The sequence below is a fragment of the Rissa tridactyla genome, chromosome 5 (assembly GCF_028500815.1).
Source record: "Rissa tridactyla isolate bRisTri1 chromosome 5, bRisTri1.patW.cur.20221130, whole genome shotgun sequence".
In the NCBI taxonomy this organism is placed as follows: domain Eukaryota; kingdom Metazoa; phylum Chordata; class Aves; order Charadriiformes; family Laridae; genus Rissa; species Rissa tridactyla.
This window is the reverse complement of record NC_071470.1, coordinates 39,783,993-39,807,682: the sequence shown is the minus strand read 5'-3', so window position 1 is coordinate 39,807,682 and position 23,690 is coordinate 39,783,993. Positions and strand designations below refer to the sequence as shown.

General features: G+C 50.7%; 2 protein-coding genes across 2 annotated transcripts; one reads left to right on the top strand and one right to left on the bottom strand.

Annotated features, from left to right (window-relative positions):
* Nucleotides 1-86: 86 nt before the first annotated feature.
* Nucleotides 87-3,946, bottom strand: PRADC1 (protease associated domain containing 1). Its single transcript, XM_054202888.1, has 5 exons — nt 3,558-3,946; nt 2,373-2,473; nt 1,536-1,645; nt 951-1,118; nt 87-679 (listed from the first exon to the last, which is right to left on the bottom strand). Exons 1-5 carry the CDS (start codon nt 3,712-3,714, stop codon nt 559-561), a joined length of 657 nt encoding a protein of 218 aa, XP_054058863.1. The 5' UTR covers nt 3,715-3,946; the 3' UTR covers nt 87-558.
* A 40-nt stretch (nt 3,947-3,986) lies between these two features.
* Nucleotides 3,987-17,155, top strand: CCT7 (chaperonin containing TCP1 subunit 7). Its single transcript, XM_054202885.1, has 12 exons — nt 3,987-4,141; nt 5,523-5,676; nt 7,106-7,212; nt 7,664-7,789; nt 8,449-8,501; nt 9,530-9,701; nt 11,272-11,436; nt 12,561-12,749; nt 13,364-13,461; nt 14,176-14,308; nt 15,432-15,638; nt 16,509-17,155. Exons 1-12 carry the CDS (start codon nt 4,136-4,138, stop codon nt 16,731-16,733), a joined length of 1,635 nt encoding a protein of 544 aa, XP_054058860.1. The 5' UTR covers nt 3,987-4,135; the 3' UTR covers nt 16,734-17,155.
* The last annotated feature ends 6,535 nt before the right edge of the window (nt 17,156-23,690 follow it).

Below are 23,690 nucleotides of genomic sequence, written 5' to 3'. Positions count from 1 at the left end.
CCTTGGGAAGTTTACTAGGAAAAACATCGTTAGAGGATGAGATTTGTTCCTTCATCCCCTTGCTGATGAAAAAAGAGAAACTCCCCTTTCTCTAAAACTTGTTCAGACTTCATTATCTCAGACAAAAATATACAGATGTCAGGCGAGCGCTGCTGGTACAGACCAAGCCTGTATCTCACTCTCCCTCCCATGCCTGTTGTACCGCGTCCACGTAATCCTGTATCCCTCTAAATCAGCAGCACAAATTACTGGTGCCATCTTTCCCATCGTTAAAACGTTTCCCAGGGAAGTGCTGACCTGTTCTGGACCATCATTTCCCCCCCAGAAAGTCACTACAAAGGGTGCTTGGTGCCAAGCTCAAGGTTCCCACCATGGGCGCTGGTGTTTGCCCTTCAGCCACACGCCGGCAGCAGCAGAAAGATCGCCCTGTTGCTGAATCCGGCAAGGCTGGATGGTGGGATCTCTGGAGCGCGTTGGCACCTTGTCCTCAAACCTGGTCCCTGGGGCAAGCTCCTGGGATCCACTGAGAAGTCCTTGATCTGCCGCAGCCTCTCACTGCTACCAGAAGGTCCAGGGGGGCTGCATCATTTCGTAGGTGGGGATGCTGGTGACGTTGACGGGAATGGAGATGACGGCCCAAGGGAGCCCATGCTGCTCCAAGGAGCGTCTGATCATGTACCTGGAAGGACAAAGAGGTGACAGGTGTGCCTGAGCTGCCCCAGTTGGGAGAGCAGAGCCCAGATGTGAGCATAAACCACAAACCAGCTCAAAGAGAAACCCTGCAGATTAATTATGACTGAATCCACTAAAAATGCGGCCCACCAAGCCCAGGCGGGACATGCTGATTACTGGGACCTCCCTGATTTGTGGGGGCAAGGCTGTTGCTTGGCCCTTCCCATGAGATGTTCCACACTTGGGAAGACGAGATGTCTCTTAGCCAAGGCACCTACCCGTCCCTGCCCAGCAGGAAGAGTGCGGGGATGTCGGCTGTCCGCCTGGTGCTGTCCTGGATCATCTCGATATAGAAGCTGTCGTTATCATAGGCATTATCTGCGATGATCACCGCCCGTCCACCATGCTCCTGGATCACACGCGTCTTTGACAGGAACGAGCAACCCCTGGGGCAGAGAGTGATGAACCTTTGGTGGCCACAGGCAGGTACAAAACCTGCAAGTGCCAGAGCTTGCCTGGAGATGCCAAAACGTCTCCCTAGCCCTGTGCCTCCCCCAAACCCTGCTCCATTTAGAGTCTGTATTTTAGGCACAGACTACCCACGCTCGGCCATTTTCTCCTAAGAAAAAATAAAACAGCTTTTTCCACCTTAGGGGAGGCTGTTTTCCAAGAGACACAATGTGAAACGCTCTGGGGTAGGAGCACCCTCACATTTTCCTCGTATACCCATGTGGGGTAAGTCACAGGAAGAAGCTGGTGGTGATGGTAAAATGCGGCCCTGGCACTGTCACCCTCTGTGCTGTGGGCAGCTCCCCTCCTGCCCGAGGGTCCCCCCCAGAGAGCTCCCGTGACGCCACACATACCCCCTCTCCACCAAGGCAATCTGGTCCTGGATGAAGACGCCATTATTCAGCTCTCCGCAGGCTTCGGGGGGATCTGCCGGGACCAGGTGGATCTGGTCGTACCTTGTGTTCTCCGAGAAGGAGACAGGCAGGGGTGAGCAAGGGGGCGTCGGGGCTGCTTCCCATCCCCTGCCCCACCGCGGCCATCCCTGCTATCCCGTGCCCTGCCCATCCCTGTGTGGGGTGTGCATTTGGGGAAATCTAGGGGTCCCAGGTGTGGGGATGCTGGTTGCCCCTTTCCAGCCCCTGCAGAGCCGTTCCAACCTCACCCAACAGCTTGCCTCGATCTTGCTGTCGCTGCGGGGAGGGGAAACTGAGGCACAGCACTGTTCATACATCCAAGTGATCCCAGGGAACATGTGCAGAGCCAGAAAGTGTTTTTTCCTCCAGTCCTCAATGTCCCATGTGCTTTCTATCAGATCTGCTCCTGCACCCCCATCCTGATTCTGGGTTTATTCAGGGAAAGGTCTTACGTTTGCAGACCAGTTGGTTTAACTCTGCCATTCCCTGTGGGAGCCCGATCAGCCCTCCTGGGACATGGCTGTGCCTGTCTCAGCCCTTGGAGGAGGAAAGAGTGGGGCATGTGCTCCCTGAACACACGTGGGGCCAAAGTCCCCCTCCAAAACCCTGCTGAGGCTGGAGGCAGGGACCAGCATATGCCTCCTCCCTAAGGGAAGGCTTAAGGCCTTTTTATATGGAAAAGCTCCATTTTTATAAAAGGCTTCAAATTACTGGGCCCTGCAATACAGAAATATTAGGATGGGGGGACCTAAACCAAATTAAGTTCTTAATACTTACAAACACACCACCAAAATCCTTGGCCGGAGTGGCGGTGAAGATGTAGCGGATGTCTCCAGGGCTCAGCACTTGGAAATACAAGTATTCATGGATGCGTAAACCTGGGTGTGCATGGAGAGAGGTGAGAGGCAGAGAAAATAAAAGGGAAAATTCCTGAAAAAAAAGGGGAAAATACCCAACTACCGCTCCTGAACACACCCTTTGGCAATGCCAGCTCCCAGCTGTGCCCTGGGGCTGAGGACATAAAATTCTGGGTCCAGCCTGGGGCGCTGCAAGGGGAGATGCACCAGCACCCAGGGGCATAGAGGAGATGGGGGAAAGGCACCGGAACTGGGATGCACGAGGGGAAGGGGAAAATGCGGCCAGACCATAGAGGGGATCGAGGTGACAGGCACCCAGATCGAGCTGTGCAGAGGGGAAGTGCACTTGGACTGAAGCACCCTGGAAAGAAATGTACCTGGGATGGGGTGCTGGGTGGGGAAATGCAATGGAGCTGGGGTGCATGGAGGGGAAATGCACCCAGATTGGGGTGCAGGAGGGAAGCGCAATGCAGCTGTGGTGCAGTGATGGTAAATGCACACAAATTGGGGTGCAGAAGGCAAAACGCACCCGAATCGCAGTGCATGGAGGGGAAATGCACCCAGATTGGGGTGCAGTAGACGAAATGCACCTGGAAGGAGGTGTTGGACGGAGAAATGCAATTGGGTCAGGGTGCACCGAGGGGAAAAGCCCCCGGACTGGGGTGTAGGAGGGGAAATGCACCGGGACTGGGGTACATGGAGGGGAAATGTACCCGGATTTGGGTGCTGGAGGGGGAAATGCAATGGGTCTGGGGTGCACGGAGGGGAAATGCACCCAGTTTGGGGGGCAAGAGGCAAAACACACCCGGATCACGGTGCGCGGAGGAGAAATGCACCCAGATTGAGGTGCAGGAGACTAAATGCACCTGAAACAACGTGCTGGATGGGGAAACGCAATTAGGTCGGAGTGCATCGAGGGGAAAAGCCCCCGGACTGGGGTGCAGGATGGGAAATGCAATGGGGCCCGGGGTGCGCGTAGGTGAAACGCACCCGGATCGCGGGGTGCACCACGGGGAAAGGCCGCCGTGCCGGGGTGCAGGGAAAGGAAAGGCCGGCGCGGGGTGCGGCGCGAGGGGCCGGGTCCGGTAGGGTCGCTCGCACTCACCGCGGGCCGGGCAGGAGCAGAGGCAGAGGCACAGCCACAGCGAGCGGCGGAGCATGGCTGCGCCCGGCGCCGCCAGCCGCTCCGCCCCGCCCGCCAACGGCCCACGCCCATTGGCGGCGCCCACGGGCTGCGCCTTCCTATTGGCCGGCGCCGCCATCAATCTCCTGAGAAACCGGGGGAGGGCAGGCGCGGAGGCCTGCGCAGCACCGGGTTGCGGCTGCGCCTTCCGTCCCGGTCAGCTCGGTGTCCGCTGCCGGGGTGGCGCGGCCTCGGTGTCCCCTCACCGTCCCTGCCAAATAAAGCTCCATCCATCAGACCTGCTCGCTCCAGGCCGTGTGCCTGCTCCCTTCCCTGGCAAACAGTGAGCCAGCCTCCCTGCTTCTCTATGGCTGTTGGGAAAGGAGGGGGCGCCTCACCGGGGCCGCTCTGCCCGCCCGTACCATAGAGCGCATACGGAAGAGGTCGCTTAGCAACGCGCGCTTCCCCCTCCCGCCCCGGGGAAGCTTCTCGGCGGGCGCGGTGCATTGTGGGGGCGGGGCCTGTCTGAGGCTGGGGCAGCGGCAGTGAGAAACGCCGAGATGATGGTGAGTCGCCGGTATCCTCCACCATCCTCCTCACGGTCGCGTCCCGCTGCCTGCCGAGCGGCCCGTTCGGCCTCCGCCGCCCTCCAGGAGCCGTGTGTGGCGGGACCGGTGCGCGTTCGGGCCGACGCGGGGCGGGGATGGCGGAGGCCGCCGTGAGGCCTGGCGTGAGGCGGCAAGTCGGGCCCCGGTTCCCGCCGGGCTCCCGCCGGGAGCGCTGCGTGCTGGGAGTTGCGTGGAGCTCCCGGTGTCCATGCCTGCGTTCTCCGCCCCGGCCCCTTGGCTGCGTCCCCCTCAGCCGCACGGCCCAGCTCCTCCACCCGCCTGCGGGTCCCCTTCGACTCCGGCGCTCCCCGGCTCTGGGGCCCGCTGCCGTTGCTCGGGAGCAGGCGGGATGCAGCAATAAGGGCTGTGTGTCTGCCTCTACCCTGTTTTTTGGGGGGATGCAAGGGTTTCTTTTCCGTTGAGATCTCTGCCCTGGTGGGTGTGGAAGAACTCGGTACACTTTCTTCCACAGGATCTTTCCAGGACTTAGGAAGGCCTGGCTGTGACACTCAGTCTTTCAGCCGCATATCAGAGTCTCAACCACAACCTCGTTCCTCTTTAGCGCAACAGTCATAGTATAATTGTATAATTTTACTCTCTGCCTGCAGGTGGCTGTTTAAAACAGGATGCCTTGGAAACTTTGGCTGTGTTTGGACTTTGTTTGAGCCTTGCCCGTAAGGCACATTTGCTTTCTGAAAAGGGCTGGTGCACACTCAGAGCAATGAGAAGCCCTTCTCTGCTGTGGCCTCTGGTATCCTCTAAGCTGTCTCCAACACAGTTTGCTGTCAGGGAGGTGCAATCAATTAAATTGTGTTCCTCTACCACGTCCTCTGTGTGAAAGCATATTTCAGCAGTTGCCATCCTTGGGGCAGCTTGGACTCCGATTTGAGGTGTGAGGGGCAAAAGGCCGTAGTGCCTGTTCTTCTGACCATCTTGTTGGCACTGTAATAACAAAAATAATCACTGATCCAGTTGCAGCACTTGTGCAGTTCCTTGCTGTCTCAGTAATTACAGCCAGTTTTCTCCAGTCTGGCATCAAAATCAGAACTTTGCTGAGCTCCACTGTACGGAGGAAGCCCACTTATTTTGGGGACAGTTAAAGTATGGTTCTAGAGCGCGTACTGGAGACAGTTGGGTGAATTCCAGTTACACTGGGAGCAGTGGGATGTGGAAAGCAGCTAGATTGTGTGAAGGCAGAGGAGTTTTAGGGAGGCTGTAGGTTTTGGTCTTGGTCTTTTTGTGTGATGGTCGCTTGCTGGGCTGCATGAGGAGTTAGCTCCAGGTTGTCCGCTGGCCGTTGGGATTGGAGTAACGGGTCTATTGTGGGTTCTCTCTTCAGCCAACACCAGTTATCCTGCTGAAGGAGGGGACAGACACCTCGCAGGGGATCCCCCAGCTTGTCAGCAACATCAATGCCTGCCAGGTTATCGCAGAAGCTGTGCGCACTACCCTGGGACCTCGGGGCATGGACAAGCTCATTGTGGATGACCGGGGTAAGCACTGGGCAGTGGCCTTCCACAGCCATGTAGAAAAGTCACTCAGAAATAATCTCCAAGCGCAGTACATGCTGGCAGTGTGTGTATTTACTTATGTCATCATATCAGTTTAAACCAGCATTTGCATATATGCAGACTTCAACTTCCTCACCCCATACTTACCTCAACTCTCACGGTAGAGGTTCATTTTCTGTCTCAGTGTTCAGTTTAACACCTTGACTCTGGCCTCCACTGTTAAAAGAAGGTAATTGTCAGACCTGCCTGAGGAACTACCTGTTTGTTGTCTGCTAGCCCGAGTTAAGGCAGCTGTGGTCTTTGTTGTGAGATTAGGTAGATCCAGGGTTAGTGGGACTAAATATGTGAAGGTCCATACCACAAAGGAGGAACAGTGTGTCTTGAACCGGGTCTTCAGGTATCCTTGACCATCTCTATTAATTTATTTTTTAAATGAGGCTTATAATGTGTGTGGAGCTACTCAACACTTGTTGTGGCTGACCGTGAGGTCAGTGGACATTACTGGGTTGATTTTTGTTTTTTCTGTGTGATTTAGGGACCCCTGTCTGAAAAGACTTGTATGACGTCACCAAACTAATGTACTGTTCGTGTGTGTTTTTTTTTTTAAATTTTATTTTTATTGGTGGTCCTGGGTCTTGGTGGTACTGTTGAAGGGTGGGCTGGAAGGTCTTAGAATTGTCTTTGTTTTTGCAAATGGGAATTATAATAATTTTTATTAAATTGGATTTAAATTTACCTAATAACTAATATGATTGATGTCTGGTCTTTTTCTTCACATGAGTTTCAGACTAGAATGTCTTTTAATCTGTCTGGGGAGGCTATTGAGAAGTAAGAGGAAAATGAATTTAAAGCTCCTGTTAATTGGTGTGAAGAATTGTTCTGCACTCAGACTAACTTCACTTAATCTGCTCCAAAATTGGACTAAAAATACGCTGTTATATGGAATGGAGGCATCTGCTGAGACACCCTCTGTGAAACAGCTGTTCTGGGCTCCCCCTCTCCATGGGGGTGACCCCTTCACTTTTCAGCTAATCTATAGTTGTGTATCTGCCTGTAAGAGTGTATTAATATAATGGTGATCGCATCTCAAATCGCATAGGAGAAGAAAAACAGTTTGGCTGAGGAAAAATGACTTTTAAGTGGAAATTTGGGATGAGAGCCTGCAGTTCTTTAGACATGACAGAATTCATAATGGTGCAGGACCAGGGCTTGATTGGGAAACACTGTAGCATAATACTGGGCTGAGGCCACATTCGACCTGAAAGGCAAGCTGGCTGGTCTGAAGTTGCTGTTGTATTAAAGTCTCTTTGAGGTCTGAAAAGCTCCCTTGGGTGTTGGGGTGCCCTTTCAGAGTGACCACGGCTTTACTCCTGGCAGTCAAGCTTGACTTCCTCTTCTACATCAATCCTAGGTAAAGCCACTATCTCTAATGATGGTGCCACCATTCTGAAGCTCCTCGATGTTGTCCATCCGGCTGCAAAGACCTTAGTGGACATTGCTAAATCTCAAGATGCAGAGGTAGGAGGATAGCCTGGCTGCACCCGGGAGCATAACATGCAGCAGCAGGCTTGTTCCTGTCCATGGTTGTGTGGACTTTGTGTTAACAGGTGGGAATTGCTCATGGAGTGCTGGCATTCACTCTTGTTTCGTTACTGATGCCTTCTTGTTTGTGATAACTTTCAAATCTCTTAACACTGTTTCAGGCAGATCTGATGGGGGGTTTGGAAGTTTCAAAGATATAAAGTTCACATTTCATGAACAAAGGTGACTGGGAAAGGAGACTTCACCCTCAAACGGGATGTAGTCTGAACCCAGCCCTTCTTAATCACTAAAGAATCCAGCTGCAAATCTGTGAGCAGAGAAAATTATGAAATCTGATTTCCTTTGGAAGCCCTTGCGTGGTTTTGAAGCTGCTATCACAGGGGCTCTGCAATGTGTGGATGATACAGAGCATTTCCTCTCTGTGCAGGTTGGTGATGGGACCACGTCTGTAACTCTGCTTGCTGCTGAGTTCCTGAAACAAGTGAAGCCCTATGTGGAGGAAGGCCTCCATCCTCAAATCATCATCCGTGCATTCCGCACAGCAACGCAGCTGGTAAGGGAGTGCCGCTTGTAGCTGAGGGAGCGCTTGGCTGCTGCAGACCTGAGGGGTGTGTTGTATCGATGCTTCACCAGAGCGTCTGGGGAGAGGATTTCTGTGCCAAAGAGGAAAAATAGCACACTTCCAGGCAAAAGTCAGTAATGAATGGGTGTGGGGGTGACAGTAGTGATCTCATGATGTCTTACTGCAAACATCAGCTGCCTTTTCTGGTGTCAGTGAGCTGTTATTACCAGCTAGTACCTCTTGAGCATTAGTGCTTCCTTTGCTTTTGCTCCAAGGAAAAATAAGTGGGAAAATTCATTTCCCATTCTCCTGATCTCTGGTACTCCTTGACAAATATTACGTCTCATGAAGCACATCAGTCCCATTAACCTGAACCTTCTCTGGAGGTTGACTCCCTCAATAGCCTTTTGATTCCCCAGATCTCTGTTGAAAGCAGGGGAGTATCTCCGAGCTTTTTCCTGATCCTCTTACGTTGGTGTGTTTCTTAGAATTACTGTGCTGGAAGGGGTGGAATAGTTTAAATGCTTGAAACTGCAGTGATGCTGAAGTAGGGAATAAAAGGTAACATAAAATACAAAGAGAAATGTTGGAGATCTGATCAGCTTGCGAGCATGAATCATTAATCCAGCTGTTCGGTTGTGTTTTGACAGGCTGTAAACAAGATCAAAGACATTGCTGTTGCAGTGAAGAAAGAAGATAAAGAGTAAGTTTGCCTTACAGATGACCTGGTTGTGTAGCTGGGCTTCAGTTAGCTGGTGTGAGGATGTTTCTGACTTCTGCCGTGGCTCTGGCTGAGTCTCAAGGTCAGGCAGAACAGCTGTGGCCCCACATGGGGGTTATTCTTGAGCTTTTGGAGTTTCCTGCTCCTCTGGGGGAGATGCCATGCTCTCACTTGGGCTGCAGCAAAGTATGTAGGCCAGTGTCTTTCTTCCAGTGCACATGGAGGAAGCTAGATACCAAAATAAGTGGCCTGATTTCTTTTTTTCCAGTGGTGGTGGAGACTTGCAGCTTTTCCTGTAATCAGTGGCAGTGTTAAATGCTCAGTGCTTCTCTGAAAATCAGGTGATCACTTTTTAGCTGTTGAATATATGAAGTTAGATAGCTAACAGCAGAAGGGAAATGATCCCTTCAACTGAGATGAGAACACTAGAGTTCATTTTCTCCATGCATTTTAATCTCTTGTCTGGCTGATCTGACATTACTAATACCTGCAGTAAAAGTTCCAGTTGAACTGTGTAACCATCTTAAATAAAACAGAATGAGTTGTAGCCTTTCTACTGTCCTGTGATGCAAAATACAGTAGTTCTCATAGTCAGCAGTAACTTGGGTGATAGAGCCTGTGAGTTGAATCCATATTTCCCTGGTGTTCATTGTATCATCCACTCTGTTATGGCATACGTTACCTGAGTTAATACTTTAGAGAACATGCCACCTTTAGACGGTTTCAGAAACTTCTTACTGCCTTTGGGTGAAGGAGAAGATGCTCAGCCCTGTGGTGTCTAAAAGACAGCTGACCTGGTCAGTGCTAGTCTGATGCTCGGGCTCTAAAAGGCAGAATCATACTTTGACAGTCTGGGCTTTGGCATGTGTGCCTTGCTTTCCCTATCGACAGAAGGGAACTGATCTTTGCCTCTGTCAGAGTGGATTAATCATACCATGCACAATGTTTAGTGAGCTTGTGAAAAGAATTGGCAAGTGAACAATACTTTGTTTTTTCTTTCTGTCTTGCAGTGAGCAGAGAAGCCTGCTAGAGAAGTGTGCAGCCACAGCCCTGAGCTCTAAGCTCATCTCCCAGAGCAAGGAGTTTTTTTCCAAGATGGTCGTAGATGCTGTCATGATGTTAGATGACTTGTTACAACTGAAAATGATTGGAATAAAGAAGGTGCAAGGAGGTGCTTTGGAAGTAAGTTCTGCCGGAGTCTGTCCTGAAAGGATAGGAGACAGCGATTGCAGCCCCTTTGATGGGTTGACTGTAGGAGAAATACAGCCCAGCTTGATAATGCCTGTTCAAGAATTATCAAAGCTAAGCTGTTGATGTGAGGAAAAAAACTTAGTGAGTAGGGCTGGATTTCTTTTCTGTATGTAGAGGATGGGGTTTTTGAGCCAAATATACTCTTATCTCACTGCCTTCTGCAGCGAATATTGTTACTGATTCAAATTCCATTTATATCTCTGCAAATAGTGAAATGTTCTTTTGTGGGAAGTCTTTGTTACTTCTGGAACCAAAGGCCCTGCAGTCCCGGTTGTATGTGTGAATATTGGTCTGGGAAAAATGCAAAGAAAACATTGCGAAGGAGCTGATCTAGTGGTGGGCAGAGCAGATGGGCTGTGTGATTTATACCACAGTGCTGGAATACCTGTCGTGTATGGGGCTGCACGTGTGTGTGTGGTAGAGGCTGTGGGACAGCTGGTGGTGTCCATGCTCTCTCCTGCCTGTATCCTGTGTAGGTTTGGCCTGTTGCTTGGGACCCTTCTGCTGAAAAGTAAGGCCTGCCACACTCTCTGTGAATTGTTATTCTGTGACTGTTACTATCTGTAAACACTCTGCAGGAGCATTTTCATTGAGAAGAGACGTTATAATTACGCCATTATCTTGCCCAGACAACTAATTTAGCGAATTAGGAACGTTTCAGCATCTGTTTTTGTGGTGTCTGGGCCTGCTAATATTCTGAGGTTTGTAGAAATTGGTCCCCTGGGGAGGATGGTGTCTCCCGTTCTGGTTAAAAGCGTCTCTCCTTACTCTGTATTGTTTGGCCATTGTATTTCGCTGTCAGATCCCTTGGAGACGTGTATGAAGATGGGGCAAATAATTTAGCACGCTGCTTTCCAGGGTTGGCTTGTGAGAGATTCTGGGTCATTTCACCCTGTCAGCTAGAGCACAGAAAACCTGGGCTTGTCCTAGCTTAGGAGGGACAGGGACCCTCTGGGCTGCAGTGGCTGAGCAGAGCCAAGTGTGCAGTGTGTGGTTAGATACTCATGGCAGGAAATTTAGATGCCGATTTCTCTCCCAGCCATGAAGTCAGGAAGTTACCTTCAGGGGGCAGTGTTGGGCAGAGCAGTCCTGCTGCCAAACAGTCCTGGAGGTGGTGGTGGGGCTGGGAAAACCAAACCAGGGCAAAAAAACCCCTGAGTGGGGCTGTGGATGAGAAGTATCTGTCTTCAAAGGGTGGGAATGGGAAAGACATCAGAGAGAGAACAGATTGCTCCATCCCTTGATCTTCAGATTGTGTATAGCATCTTTTGCTGTGGTGTCTTGAGGGGTAGAAAGGAAGTGATAGAAGCTGGTTTTGTGAACAGAGAGAAGAAAATATTTGCTGATTGTTTTCTCTAAAAGTGGGTTAATCAAAGGAGACAGCTGTTGGTGAGTGCTTTGTAAATGAGGACTCTGAAAGCAGGGAGTCTCCTGTGGGAGTTATTAACCCTGTTGAGAGAACCTTAGGAGGCTGAGCCTAACACAAATCCCTGTCTTCAAGGACTCTCAGCTGGTGGCCGGAGTTGCCTTTAAGAAGACATTCTCTTATGCTGGGTTTGAAATGCAGCCCAAGAAGTATCAGTCTCCCAAGATTGCCTTGCTGAATGTGGAGCTGGAGCTCAAAGCCGAGAAGGACAATGCTGAAGTCAGAGTAAACACTGTGGAGGTAAGAGCGAAAAGAGGCGCTTGTCCCACTTCCTCATGCCTGCAAGATGTGGTGGCTGCTTGAGAGCCAGTGGGATAAATGGGATTGCCTTCTGCACATCCTTCACCTGCTGAAAATAGCTGGTGGGTTATGCTGCCTCGTTTGGGAGAAGGGTATGGCAGACTCTGAATTACAGCAGGTTTAGGGCATGTTTCTGCTTGGTCATCATGCCTCAGCTGTGCCATGATAAGTTGTCAGCTGTGTGGTGACTTCTTTATGCCTAACAAGTGTCCTTCCAGGGAAAGGCCACTTATTAAACAATTTATTAAGCAGTGGTCTAAATGCTGGAAAAGCCTCTGCATATTTAAGCAAACAAGATAGCTGTTTGGACAGTAGTTCTCAGTAGTTCTCTTTTCTGTCTTGTTAAAATACCTTTATGAAACATGGTTGTTCTCTGACACCTTCTTGAAAAGTACCGCAATGTTGCATACATTTTGTTCCTGCATAATTGTGGTATCTAAAGATCTCTGGGTGCTTTGTTTTTGGGGTCTTGGCCCCAATGATCTCACTAATTGTTTCCCTAAAGTCACAGTGAACATGATGGTCTTTTCTGTCGTAGTCGGCTGCTATGTGTGGTGTTGCTGTGTGCTGTTGTAACCTTTCCCAGCTGTCTGTGGCTGTATTTCACCGACAGCTAGAGCACAACAGGCTCGTGAAACCTGGGCACCCTGGTAAAGCATGAGGTTTCTCAGGAGCTGTGTTTTTCCTCTGTGATAATCCTGTAAGTCTCTCTACCCCAACATCCATGCACAGTTCTGTAAACACCTCTGACATCAGTATGATCCCTTCTCCTTCTGATATCCCTCTTTTGAGCTGTTGCTGCCTCTCTGTCAGTTCATCCAGCTTCTTTGTCAACTCAGTTCTGCTGCTGGAAGTATTTTAACAGACATGGCTCTTTGTCGTAAAATGGAGTGACCCTAAAATCACCTATGGGTCTTGGAAAGCAGTTGTCTGCTGGGGTTGCACAGAGCAGCGTCACTGCTGCCGTTGTTTTAGATGAGCTCTCCCTTTGCAGGCGCTGTGGGATGGCATTTGCAACCTTTTGTAATGTGAGCGCTTGTCCCTTTCTCTCTCGTCCCTACTAGGATTACCAGGCCATCGTGGATGCTGAGTGGAACATCTTGTATGACAAACTAGACAAAATCCACAAGTCAGGAGCCAAAGTCGTCCTGTCCAAACTTCCTATCGGTGATGTGGCTACTCAATACTTTGCAGATAGAGACATGTTTTGTGCTGGCCGTGTCCCAGAAGAAGATCTCAAGCGAACTATGATGGTGAGCTGCCTTGTTTCAGAATAAAGACTTTTAGTTTTAACAGTGACAGGCTGGTCATTCCCAAAACAGGGCAGCAATCAGTGACTGAACACACTATTCCTGACAAAGATTTAAAGTGAAAATCACGTAATTTTTGCCAATGTGGCTGTTATGTAAAGTTGCCATACACTGACAAAGCTGTTCCTTGATGGAATGAATAATTGCACGCTAATTACATCTGCGCTGCTTTTTTGTTTCTCTGATGTTGTTCTATATTAGGGTCTATAGGGTAGAAGTTTATTTTCCCTATTTTTTGCCTGTTCCATCGTGACTCTTCCCCGCCCCCCCCCCTCCCCAAGCTTCCTTTGTGTGGCTGCTGGACTCTAGAGCCTGTGAGTCAGCACTTAAAAGAAGCATAATCTTATTTTGCTGTCGAGGATTATTTCTGATGTTGGTAGCCTGCCTAGATGTATGAGATGGGAGGAAAGTAGAAGTTTTTTTCCTGAATCTGGCCTGCAGGGTGGTTTTGCATCAGCTAAAAGGTTGAACTATCTCTGAAGAGCAGGAACCTGCTGGGTAAATTTGTCTTGTTTGTCAGTGTTGGTAATGCCGCGCTTTATCTCCTTTCTGTGCAGGCCTGCGGCGGTTCCATTCAGACTAGTGTCAATGCCCTATCGGATGATGTTCTGGGCCGATGCGAGCTCTTTGAGGAGACTCAGATTGGAGGAGAGAGGTAAATACACCAGCTGTGAACCTGTAGTCCTGTGTAAGCACTCTAATGCTAATTTGAAAAGTTAGGGTCTAAGCCTTGGTAGGTTTGAGCATCTCTCAAGGTGATGGTGTGAAACAAGGTAGTGTTATTGCTGCTTTTTCAGAGGCTGAGGGGAAGAGGGCAGGAGTAAGCTGTCATCTAAATCTTACCTCTTTTATATGCTTTTAAAAATATATATTTATTCCCTGATGCCTTGTAGAAAGTATAGTGGTACTCTTTCATTCACAACTTAAAAGCAATGCTTTTTGGTGTTGGTTGTGGCACTCATCTGATATCCCACAGTGCCACTTCACTATCAGTGACAATGAAGCTGTGACCTATATAATGGGGTTCTTCCCATTGCTAGAAGAAAAATCCTCCTTGGGGCTGCCTGCTAACGTCTGCAGTGTTGCTGCCAAGTGAAAATGAGAGCACTGGTTTAGCGCAAAGCCCTAGCAACAGGAAGAGAGTGGATTTTCCTGGGTCAGCTTGAATTTCACTTGTATGTTGCCTGACTCTGCTCCTTCTTAGCCCAAGATCTGATAGGGGCACTGTGTAGGGTAAAACAGCTTCAGTCATGCATCTGGCTTGTAAAGAACTTCTCCGTTCCCATACTGTTGTATCTGTGCAAAGCCTGTTCAGCAGCAGCACTCCTTCGCCATCACCTTAACCATTCTTGCGTTGTGCCATTGGCAGGTATAACTTCTTCACAGGCTGCCCGAAGGCAAAGACTTGCACGATAATCCTTCGAGGGGGTGCAGAGCAGTTCATGGAAGAGACGGAACGGTCCCTGCACGATGCCATCATGATAGTCAGGAGAGCCATCAAGGTAAGGACCAGCGGAGATATCTCCCTGCTGGATTGGCATTGGGGTTGTTGATCAGACCTAGGACAGCTGTAACTCCTCCTAGAAACCTTTTCACACACCAGTATTTGGCTGAGGTCTCTCGGGAGAGACCTGGAGCTCTCAGCCAGTTGAGTGGAGTGTGCAGACAGACAGCATCTGATAGATTAACTCAAGTGCTGTTCCTTGGCCAAAGCAGCGCTGTCTCTACAGTGTTGCCAACTGCTTTTCAGGCGCACCTGGTTTTTGCCTTCTCTTTAATACAGTTGTAACTCGTGCTTGCGGTGTTCTGTAAACACCTCCATCCTAAAGGGAACACAGTCTTCTGGGTGCGTTAGGTAGATCTTCCGTAGATTTGAATAGCAGGATTGATTTCACATGCATGCCAGCGCCTGTTAAAGCCACTTGTTCCCTCTCGGTGACCAGACTGAGGGGGGTGACTGTCCCTTGGCTGTGAAGGTAGGCTGAGAACACCAAGAAGGAAGTGTGAGGCATGTGTGGATCTGTGCTCTGCTTGTGGATTTGTGGTCCTGTGTGGTAGATGCTGCCTAACTGTGGGTGTTTCTGGGTTATGCATAATAAAGTGTTAATGTGGTGTTTTCTGGTTAAAAACAGCTTTGAGGCTGAGTGCCCTGCGGGGATGGGAAGAAGCATGTCAAGATTTTTGGAACTGTTTTGCTTCTAGAAAGAACATCCTGATCTCCCTACTGAAGCATATAGGGAGGGGGAAAAATAGCAGAACTTGGCTGCAAAGTGCTGCTGCAAATATCTTTAATTTTGAATGCTTTACAGAAGTGAGGGAAACTTGCCCAGCAGAAGGGGGCTGTGGTCTGCTATCCCTCCCCTGGTGCAGTGTCGCCAAACCACTCCTTGATCTTGTGCACAGCAGGAAAAAACTGCTGGTATCTGCTACTGGAGGTTCTTGGCCTGTATCTGAAGCTTCCAGCAAAGCTGGCAGGTGCTTCCAGGGGTGGCAGCAGCCTGGGCTGTAGATTCCCCTGGGCCTGGCGTGTCTGCATCACCCTGATGTGCAACACTTGCAGGAAAGGAGGCTTTCCTGCTCTCCGCCTTCCTGGAACAAGAGTGAGAGTTTCCCCTCTTCTTTCAGAACGACTCGGTTGTTGCCGGTGGTGGTGCGATAGAGATGGAGCTTTCCAAATACCTCCGGGACTATTCCAGGACCATTCCAGGCAAGCAGCAGCTGCTGATAGGAGCTTATGCTAAAGCCCTTGAGATCATTCCCCGCCAGCTCTGCGACAACGCTGGCTTTGATGCCACCAACATACTGAACAAGCTCCGGGCCAAGCACGCGCAGGTAGGTGCCCACCTTTGAACCAAGGGCTGTTAGGGAGAACCAGTACTGCGTGTGATTTCTTCCATTTTATTTTTTCTTGAGCCAGACAGATCCGGTGTAATTCAGCTAAGCCCATGTTAGGCTTGCATCCTCTTTGATTAAATGCGGTGTTTTGTTTTCAGATCAAGTGTGGGCTTCATGCAGGTTTCTATAAAAGGAAATAATCTGTTTTCCCTTTGATCACAGCTGTTGAGTGACTTCTAGAGCTGGGAGTTCTGATTTGCTTTTTAAAAATACCTCATTTGTCAGGAGGGAGGCTTCTGTATTAAATATTAAAGTAATTGGAGTATAGAAGTTGGACAAGCTGTTTGTTTTCCGGAGGAGCTGCAGACTGCAGGTCCTGATTGCATGCAATCATTTCAGATCTTGTGGAGCGCATGCACACGACGTCCTTATTCAGGCAACTAGAGGTTGCCCCATGGCTTCTCTTGGAAGCGGCCCCCGCTTTGTGGGGTCACTCCCACCACATTTCATCCTGACGGCGGTTGTGGGGTTAGGAGGAATGCCCCAAAATGAGCGGCTGTATCTTGGATTGCAAAAACTAGGGCTGAGACAGCAGCGGAGTCGAAGTCAGTCCTGTAAGGCTTCTACGGCTTCTTTCTGAAATGGAACGCACTTTCTGTTTTCTGAGGCTTTGTTGGTGCTGTTTGCTGACAACAAAGGATTCCCCTCCCTCCTCGCCTTTGTTTCCCTCAAATATTCTTCCTTCATACAGCAAGATCAGTCGCTGCCTCTCCCTGAACATTTGCATGTGTCCGCTTCCCAGTGTGCTGGCCCTGAAGTCCTGACTAGCCCAATAATGAGTCTCTTCCCTCCTATCTCTCCCACCAGGGAGGTATGTGGTATGGTGTGGATGTGAACAACGAGGACATCGCTGATAACTTTGAGGCCTGCGTGTGGGAGCCAGCCATTGTGCGCATCAACGCGCTGACGGCAGCCTCTGAGGCTGCCTGCCTCATCGTCTCCGTGGACGAAACCATCAAGAACCCCCGTTCCACCGTGGATGCTGCGCCCAGTGGACGAGGCCGGGGGCGAGGCAGACCCCACAACCACTGAGACCCCATTCCCCATGGCCATTGTGACGGGGGCTGGCGCTCTCCTCCAGTGTGCAAAGTGAAGAAGAATTGATTTCTAGCTTAATTAACGGGGTGTTTACCAGATGGTCATTTCGAGGGCTTGCAGGGAACCACTGGCCTTGTTTAATTAGAGTCAAATCTTGGCCTCGGTAGTGGCAGCCTCCTGCGAGATGCCCTGCCCCAACATTTCCTGCACAGCACTGATCCCCTTAGGCTCGCCTCCTCCTTCTGCTTGGAAGCCGCACTGAGCGGAGCCTTCTTCAGTGCTGGCAGGTAGTGCAGCGAGTGTGGGGTTTGTTTGTATTTATACTCTGTCTTTTTTTTTTTTTTTTCGCCCCCCTGCTGGGTCTTTTGAACCCAGGCTCAAACACAATAAAAAGATGACTTTGTTTCAGTGGCAAATTGGGGTGTTACTCTGTTTTCCGCTGCTTGTTTTGTTCCACAGGGTGGTAGCTCCTGGGTAGAGTTAAAAGGTGTAGCTGTTCAGACTGTGTTGTTTGTTTTTTTTGTTTGTTTTTTTTTTTTTTTTTTTTGTTGTTTGTTTTTTTTTTTGTTTTTTTTTTTTTTTTGCCAAGACACTGCTGGGAAGCAGGACCTGCTCTGAGTGCACCCCAGGTCCCTGTGCTTCCAAGAGAGATCGCCTCCATGCGTGTTGCCTGTCTTGGAGCTCTTTGCTATTGCTCAGTGACATTTCGACTTGCTTTTGCTTAGTGGCCCATTTACATCTTGCTTCATGGAAGGTGGCTCAGGGCAGCAGCTGTGTCTGATATCTCTGGCCCTGGCTATGGGGAGGGGATGTGTGGGACTGGTGGCGCTTCAGGGATGGATCCTAGCGCTTGGGGCGTCACTGGCAGGAAATTTGAGGATCGTGGGGAGACTTGGGTTTGGTAGGTTGAACGTGTTAATGGAAGGCAGTGGCAGAAAGTTGGTATCTATCTGGTATAAACCCTTTGAGATGTAATTTATTTAGGCAAGTTGATGCTCCGTTACACCACAAAGTGCATTACTTCTGCCCTGTTCACAAAGCGCTGCCATGCAGTAGCCAGTACGAGCCCTTTTAGAGGTGTAGAGGTATCTGGCGCATCCCTTAATGTGACCCTTGTGGCTGTTCATCTCTGCTGAAGTGTGATGGGCACTGTGTGAGTGATGGTACTGAAAAGTGAGCACAGCTGCAGCTTCCATGTGAAAACCCTCTCAGCATTTGTTAGTGGAAGCATTTAAAGATGAACACGCCCAAGAGACAGCACGCCAGCTCTGCAGCCTGGGAGGGCTAAAAGTGGGCTGATCGTCTGTCCCTTTGCAGGTGCCTGGTGCGTTGCCCATTGCAGATGGCAGATCCTTGGGGCTAAGGGCATTGCCCCTCCAGTGGCAGGGACCTGGAGGCGCGTGTTTCCTCCTGCCTGTGTCATAGCAGCGTGGTACCCTGGCCTGCCTCAGCCTGGCGAGGCTCAGGGAAGATAGGTTTCCAGTTCTTCCTGTGATACTCTCCAACCTGCAAAACTGATTCCGGACTCTGGGGTTGTGATCTGGGAACTGGGAATCTTCCAGCCATCTGGGCTGTCTTCACCAAAAATTAATCCCCCTTTTCCTCCCTCCCCTCCCTGCCTCCAGAATGTTCATAAATCAATTTTTTTTCAGCAGAGGACAGGCACAAAAAGATTCAAACTCTTCCCTCCGCAGTGGTTTAAGATCAGCCCCCTCCCTTACCCAAGGAGATGGGGATGGGTGTCACATCTCTCGGCGAAAACCCCACCTCAATCTGAAGAGTATTTATTCAACACTGAATCATAAAATAGCTCTTTACACACCCTTTTTTTTTTTCTTGTAATTCTTTAAATACACATTGTTTACACTCGGCAAAGTTTCAAAGCAACAACATCAAAGTGCGTCTACAGGTGATAGTACCAACCAAAGTGCTAAAACCAGGGTCTGCTGCGGCTGATGGGCAACAGCTGCCGCTTTGCCCGCTCTCCCCAGCCGCCATTGGACCCTGCTCCCCCCAAAACCACCCGGAGCCACCCCCCACGACCCCCCCATCCCAGGCTGTACCCCCATCCCCGTCTCTCCCCCCTCCTCCAGGGCAGGTTTAGCATCGAGGACCCGGTTTAGCATCAAGGGACCGCAGGGAATGGGGAAGAAGGGACGTTTGGTTCTCCAGACACTGGCACATCGCTGCGAAAAGACTAAAATAGACCTAAATTTATATAGATTTAAAAAAATAACTTAGGAGGCAAACTCGCTACCTTTCGGGGAGGGGGAGGAGGTCACTGTACAGAGCCCCTTGGAAATCGCTCACCAGGGCTCAACTTGCGCTGGAGCAAACGTTGTCATGAAGTGCTTTAGGGAAATAATTGTGATTCCTGTATATATATATATATAAAATTTTTTTTTCCTTCTCTCCCTGTGGGGAGCTCGTCCTCTGATTATCTCTAAGCAAGTGTGCGTTACCGCACTCGCTTCCCAAAAAAGTCCTCCCGCACCATTGCACCCACTTGTCCCCGGCCCCAGCCCGCCTCATCTTCCCCCTCCACGGGGGCTCAATCCCGAGGCTGGATCAGAAAATCCCATTTTTCCTGCTTTCGGGCAGTTTTCCCTCCTCTCCTTGCTGCTGCACAATGGGAAAGGATTTGCAGCAGCTTTTCCTCGAGGCAGGAGGGACAGTTTCACCCACCGTGGGGATTATTTTCCGTCCCACGGATCGGGAAGGTCGTGCACTGCCACCGCTCACCTTGCAACAACACCCTGCAGTGCTTCGGTGGCAACAAACCATCTCCGGTTGCTTAAAAATCTCCCCGTTCCCTGGGTTTGTTTTTTTTTTTTCCAATTTTCTCTCTTTTTTTTTTTTTTTTTTTTTTTTAAAGCGTTTTGTCATTTGGCACTGATTCCCAAATGCTTTCGCTCCACCCGAACCTCCAGGTTTTCAACCCAAAATGATCAGCTGAAGTGATGTGCCAGTTCCTGGGTCAGGCTCCTCTAAGAGCCGAGAGAAGATATTGTCCAACTGCTTTAAGAGCCTTTACCAAAACTTTTCATGGGATTTTTTTTGTTCTGTTTTAGCCAAATTCAGAGCCTTTGGAGGATCCAAACAAGCTCTCCAAGACCTGGCCGTGGCTGTGCCTTAGGTGGCAGCAGGGACTGTGACACACAGCGAGGGGTGGAATATTTTTTTCTTGCTGCCTTTGCTTGATAAAGAGATTTAAAAACCTCCTTGGACAGAGCCAACCTGGGGGGTTTCCCCCTTTTCCTGGAGACCTTACACCCCTGGACCCCCCCAAGCCGGGGGCACAGGGATGAAGGCAGGAGGCAGCCAGTCCCTGGGGCATCCCTGTCTCCTGGGGACTCGCAGTGATGGATGACGAACAAAATCCGACACACCAGGGAAACAGAAAAACATGGATTTGGGATAAATTTGGCCCCCAAGCTAGCTTTGCTGGTGTTGTTCCTCTTGAGATCCCTGACCGGCACCTGAATTTAAGAGAAGAGGAATGTCGGGAGTGTTGGCCACAGGGAAACTTTGGGCAAACTCACTAGAAAAGGAAGAAATTCCCCCCCAGAACTGGTACTGTGGGAACCAAGCCTGGCAGGAACCTTCAGCACTGTCCATCCAGCCCCCACCAGATATGGCCATGACCACGACCCCGGGCGAAAGCCGCTTGCCGCTGATGCTCGACCTGGGTCAGGTAGCTGTGCCCTGGCTTTTGCTGGGGATTGTCATCGCAGAGCCCTTCTGGGGCTTCTCTAGGGTCTAGTATGGGGTTGAGCTCACACTGCAGCTGTTCCTTCCCTATCGGCACCCGAAGACACTGCGTGATTTCAAGGCTTTCCCAGGGGATTTGGTATTTCTGTGCATCTCCACCATTTCCAGAGGAAATGGGGTTGAAAATCCATTGCCAATGCGGTGAATCCTACGGCCACAGGCAGTGCTGCCTGAGCATCCTGTAGGGATAGGGGTGGGCGATGGGGGTTTGTGGAGGAGCCAACGGGGCCACACACCGGTGGGATGGAGAGGGAAAGCAGCAGGGAAAACATCAATATGACATTTCAGCGGAAGAAATACGGAGCCCTTAATGAGCTCATTGCCATTAACAACCTGGGCAATTAGGAGCTACCAGGAGGGCCAGAGAGAGGCAGGGCTCTCATTGCCATTAAGCCTGTGCCAGCCACCTTCATCCTCAGCCCAGGAGGAGGAGGAGGAGGAAGGGACCCATCCAAGCCCAGGCATCAAGCGAAACGGGGAAAAACCCCCACTTTCCATCTTCCAATCCTTGAACCTTTTCAAGGTCTTGTGTCATTGCAGGATTTTGGTAAAAACGTGGCTTTGCTGAGCTGGAAGTTGGACTTTCTGGGAATGCCCCAAGGGGAAGCGGATGGTTTGGTCTGGTCTCGGTGATATTCCGAAGCACCAAATTTGGGTGAGGTTGTCTTGCTGCGACTTACAAAGCCCTCATGGCAGCAGGGGGACAGGGATATCACACACCTACCCACGTTCCACGCCACCACGGCCACCAGCAGACACAGCCACCGATGGCACCAGCAGCTGCATCGGCCTCTCTGGTGAGCACAGAAGGTTTCTCCAAGAGTCCTCAACATCTCCCCCAGCTTTCCATCACCCCATCTTCGCCTTCCCCACGACCTGGATGAACTGGGTGAGGGGCTGGGCATGGGCTAGCAGCAAACCCAGAGCAGCCACCTTCAGTCTTCGGACATGACTCTTCAACACGATAGTCTTTAAGCATAGAGTGTATAAACATGCTGAGTATATAATTTTCCTTTAAAATCTTTTTTTTTTTCTCCTTCTTTTCTTTATAGAAATAAATACTTACTTTGTTTTATTTTTAAGGGAATTTTGCAAGTCTCTGAGCTGTTTCGAATGGTGACATCTCCGCTGGGACCATGCGTGTGGGATGGTGGCCGGGTGGTCCCCGGCGGGTTTTAGCTTTGCTGGGTGTTATTTTTTTTGCTGGTTGGCTCACCACTTGCTCCTCTTGCCCCTGGATTACGTGTGTGTCAGCCTTCCCAGGATGGAGGTAAACCCACGTCAGGGAGCTCATCCCCGGTGCCAGGGAGCTCATCCAATGCTGCTCATGGGGGCATAGTGGGACACGGTGGTTTCTCGCAGGTGTTTTTTTTGGGCTCCCACAATTTGTGCATACAGGGAACAGCCTTCTCCTGGAAAGCTGCAGTCAGTGGGGGAATGGAGATGCTTCAAATGGGGGGCTATGGCCAAAACCCCCTACCCTGTTTTGGAGGAGATGGGACGAGAGGTGGATGAAACGGTCTCCTGAGGTGCTTTCTGGGGTTGGAGACCCAGGAGCTGCCTCTAGCCCACCACCAGCTTCAGTGATTTGGAGTGGATTTTATTCTCTATCGGGGTCCCCTGGGCTGTCGGCATGCTGGGAGCCGCCGGCTGAGGTCTGCAGCTCTCATGATGTGGATGAGGAAGGTGGTACCAGGATGGGTCTGCAGCCTTCTCCCTCCTGGGGGGGATACTCCATGGCAGTCCATCACCCCAGGAGGGCTGGAGGAAGGGGAGATGCCCGAGCAAGGGCTGTCTCCTCACAGCCATGCCAGCCAACAGACAGTGAAACCTCCAATGATGGCCCAGAGGAGAGGACAAACTCACAAAATCTGCCTTTCCCAGTTGGCTTCTCTCAGCTCAGCACACCTAGTTGGGTCTCAGGGTGGCAGGGGGCTGTGGTTAAGGCCCGTGTGTCCCTGCTGCTGGCAGTGCTGTGATGGGTGTCCCCCATGGCATGGGCACCTCCTGGAACCTTCTCAGGGTGGAGGATGGAGGCTCCTGACCCTGCGGATGCCTTTCAAAAGCCTTTTCCTTTGGAAAAAGAAGCGTATTCTGGGGGCAATGGTGTCCTTGTAGGCAGAAAACAGTCAGAAGAAAAAAGCAGAATTAAAAAAACAGCCATGGCCATAGATAAGGGACCCACCAGCACAGTTCGGTTGGTGCTTTCACCAGCAGCTTTGGATTTCAGGACAATTTGGCCAGGGTTTCTCCTTCAGGCCGCTTGGGAAGGTGATGAAATGGCAAACGTGGGTGTCCCGTGCCAATCCCTCTCTCCACATGGGACAACTCACTCCGGAGGGAGTCTGAGTGGGTGGTGGATGTTGGTGGGGACAGAGGTGCGACCTATGTTTCCTGGTGGGCGAGGATTTGGAGATGGTTTATTGCCTTGGCAAGAGGGTCTGGCTGGACAGGAGGTGAGGCTGGAGACCTCTGGAAGAGCAATCATCTCTTCTGGTGTCCTCTGGCTCCTACAGCCCCCAAGATGCAGCTCTGCCATCTGGGCTTGTGCTGTTGTGGCTGCTGATTTCTGGGCAGTATTTACCGGGTTTGGGTGTCCCTCTGTTAAACAAAAGAAATGAAAACGAGCAGAAACTCTGCAGGAATGCTGGGCACTATTTCCTCTGGAGGAACAGCCCCTTCCCACCCCACCGCCACCAGCCCACGGAGGGGATGGGGACAGTCCAGCCGCGATGCAGTGATGCCAAGCCCAGCGCTCTGCAAAGAGCTTGCAGGGATGGACTGAGCCATCCTCAGTTCCCTCACTATCAAACGGCCAAAAAAAAAACCCCAGAAAGAGACTTCAAAGAAAAAGACATTCCCCAAACAAGGATCCTTGGCAATGAGCAGCCACAGGGGGTTTGAAGCCGTCTTCCCTCCTGGGAAAGTGTAGCTGTGCCTCTTTGGGCGGCCAAAAAAATTTCCTTAAGTAGCACCTTCTTGCCCGTGAGCTGGCCTCGGGGACGAGCACCGGCTGCCAGTCACTAAGGCCTGCAAGAGTTTGGGTTTTTTGTGCATGGGCCGGCATCTCCGTGCTCCAGGTCCGGCAATGGATGAGCGGCAGACAGTGGGTTTGGTTTTCACGAGGCCTCTAGCTGCGCCGGGCTGAAGAGGGAATGTGCTTTGTGGTTCCCTGAAGGT

What these genes read in the sequence shown, in the direction of transcription:
- CCT7 (XM_054202885.1), top strand. An exon ending in TGCAAGGAGGTGCTTTGGAA is followed by an intron (nt 9,702 to 11,271) that starts GTAAGTTCTGCC and finishes CCTGTCTTCAAG; the next exon opens with GACTCTCAGCTGGTGGCCGG. An exon ending in ATCTCAAGCGAACTATGATG is followed by an intron (nt 12,750 to 13,363) that starts GTGAGCTGCCTT and finishes CTTTCTGTGCAG; the next exon opens with GCCTGCGGCGGTTCCATTCA.
- PRADC1 (XM_054202888.1), bottom strand. Translation starts at nt 3,714, where the DNA reads ATGGCGGCGCCGGCCAATAGGAAGGCGCAGCCCGTGGGCGCCGCCAAT. An exon ending in AGGATTTTGGTGGTGTGTTT is followed by an intron (nt 1,646 to 2,372) that starts GTAAGTATTAAG and finishes TCCTTCTCGGAG; the next exon opens with AACACAAGGTACGACCAGAT. An exon ending in ATTGCCTTGGTGGAGAGGGG is followed by an intron (nt 1,119 to 1,535) that starts GTATGTGTGGCG and finishes TCTCTGCCCCAG; the next exon opens with GGGTTGCTCGTTCCTGTCAA.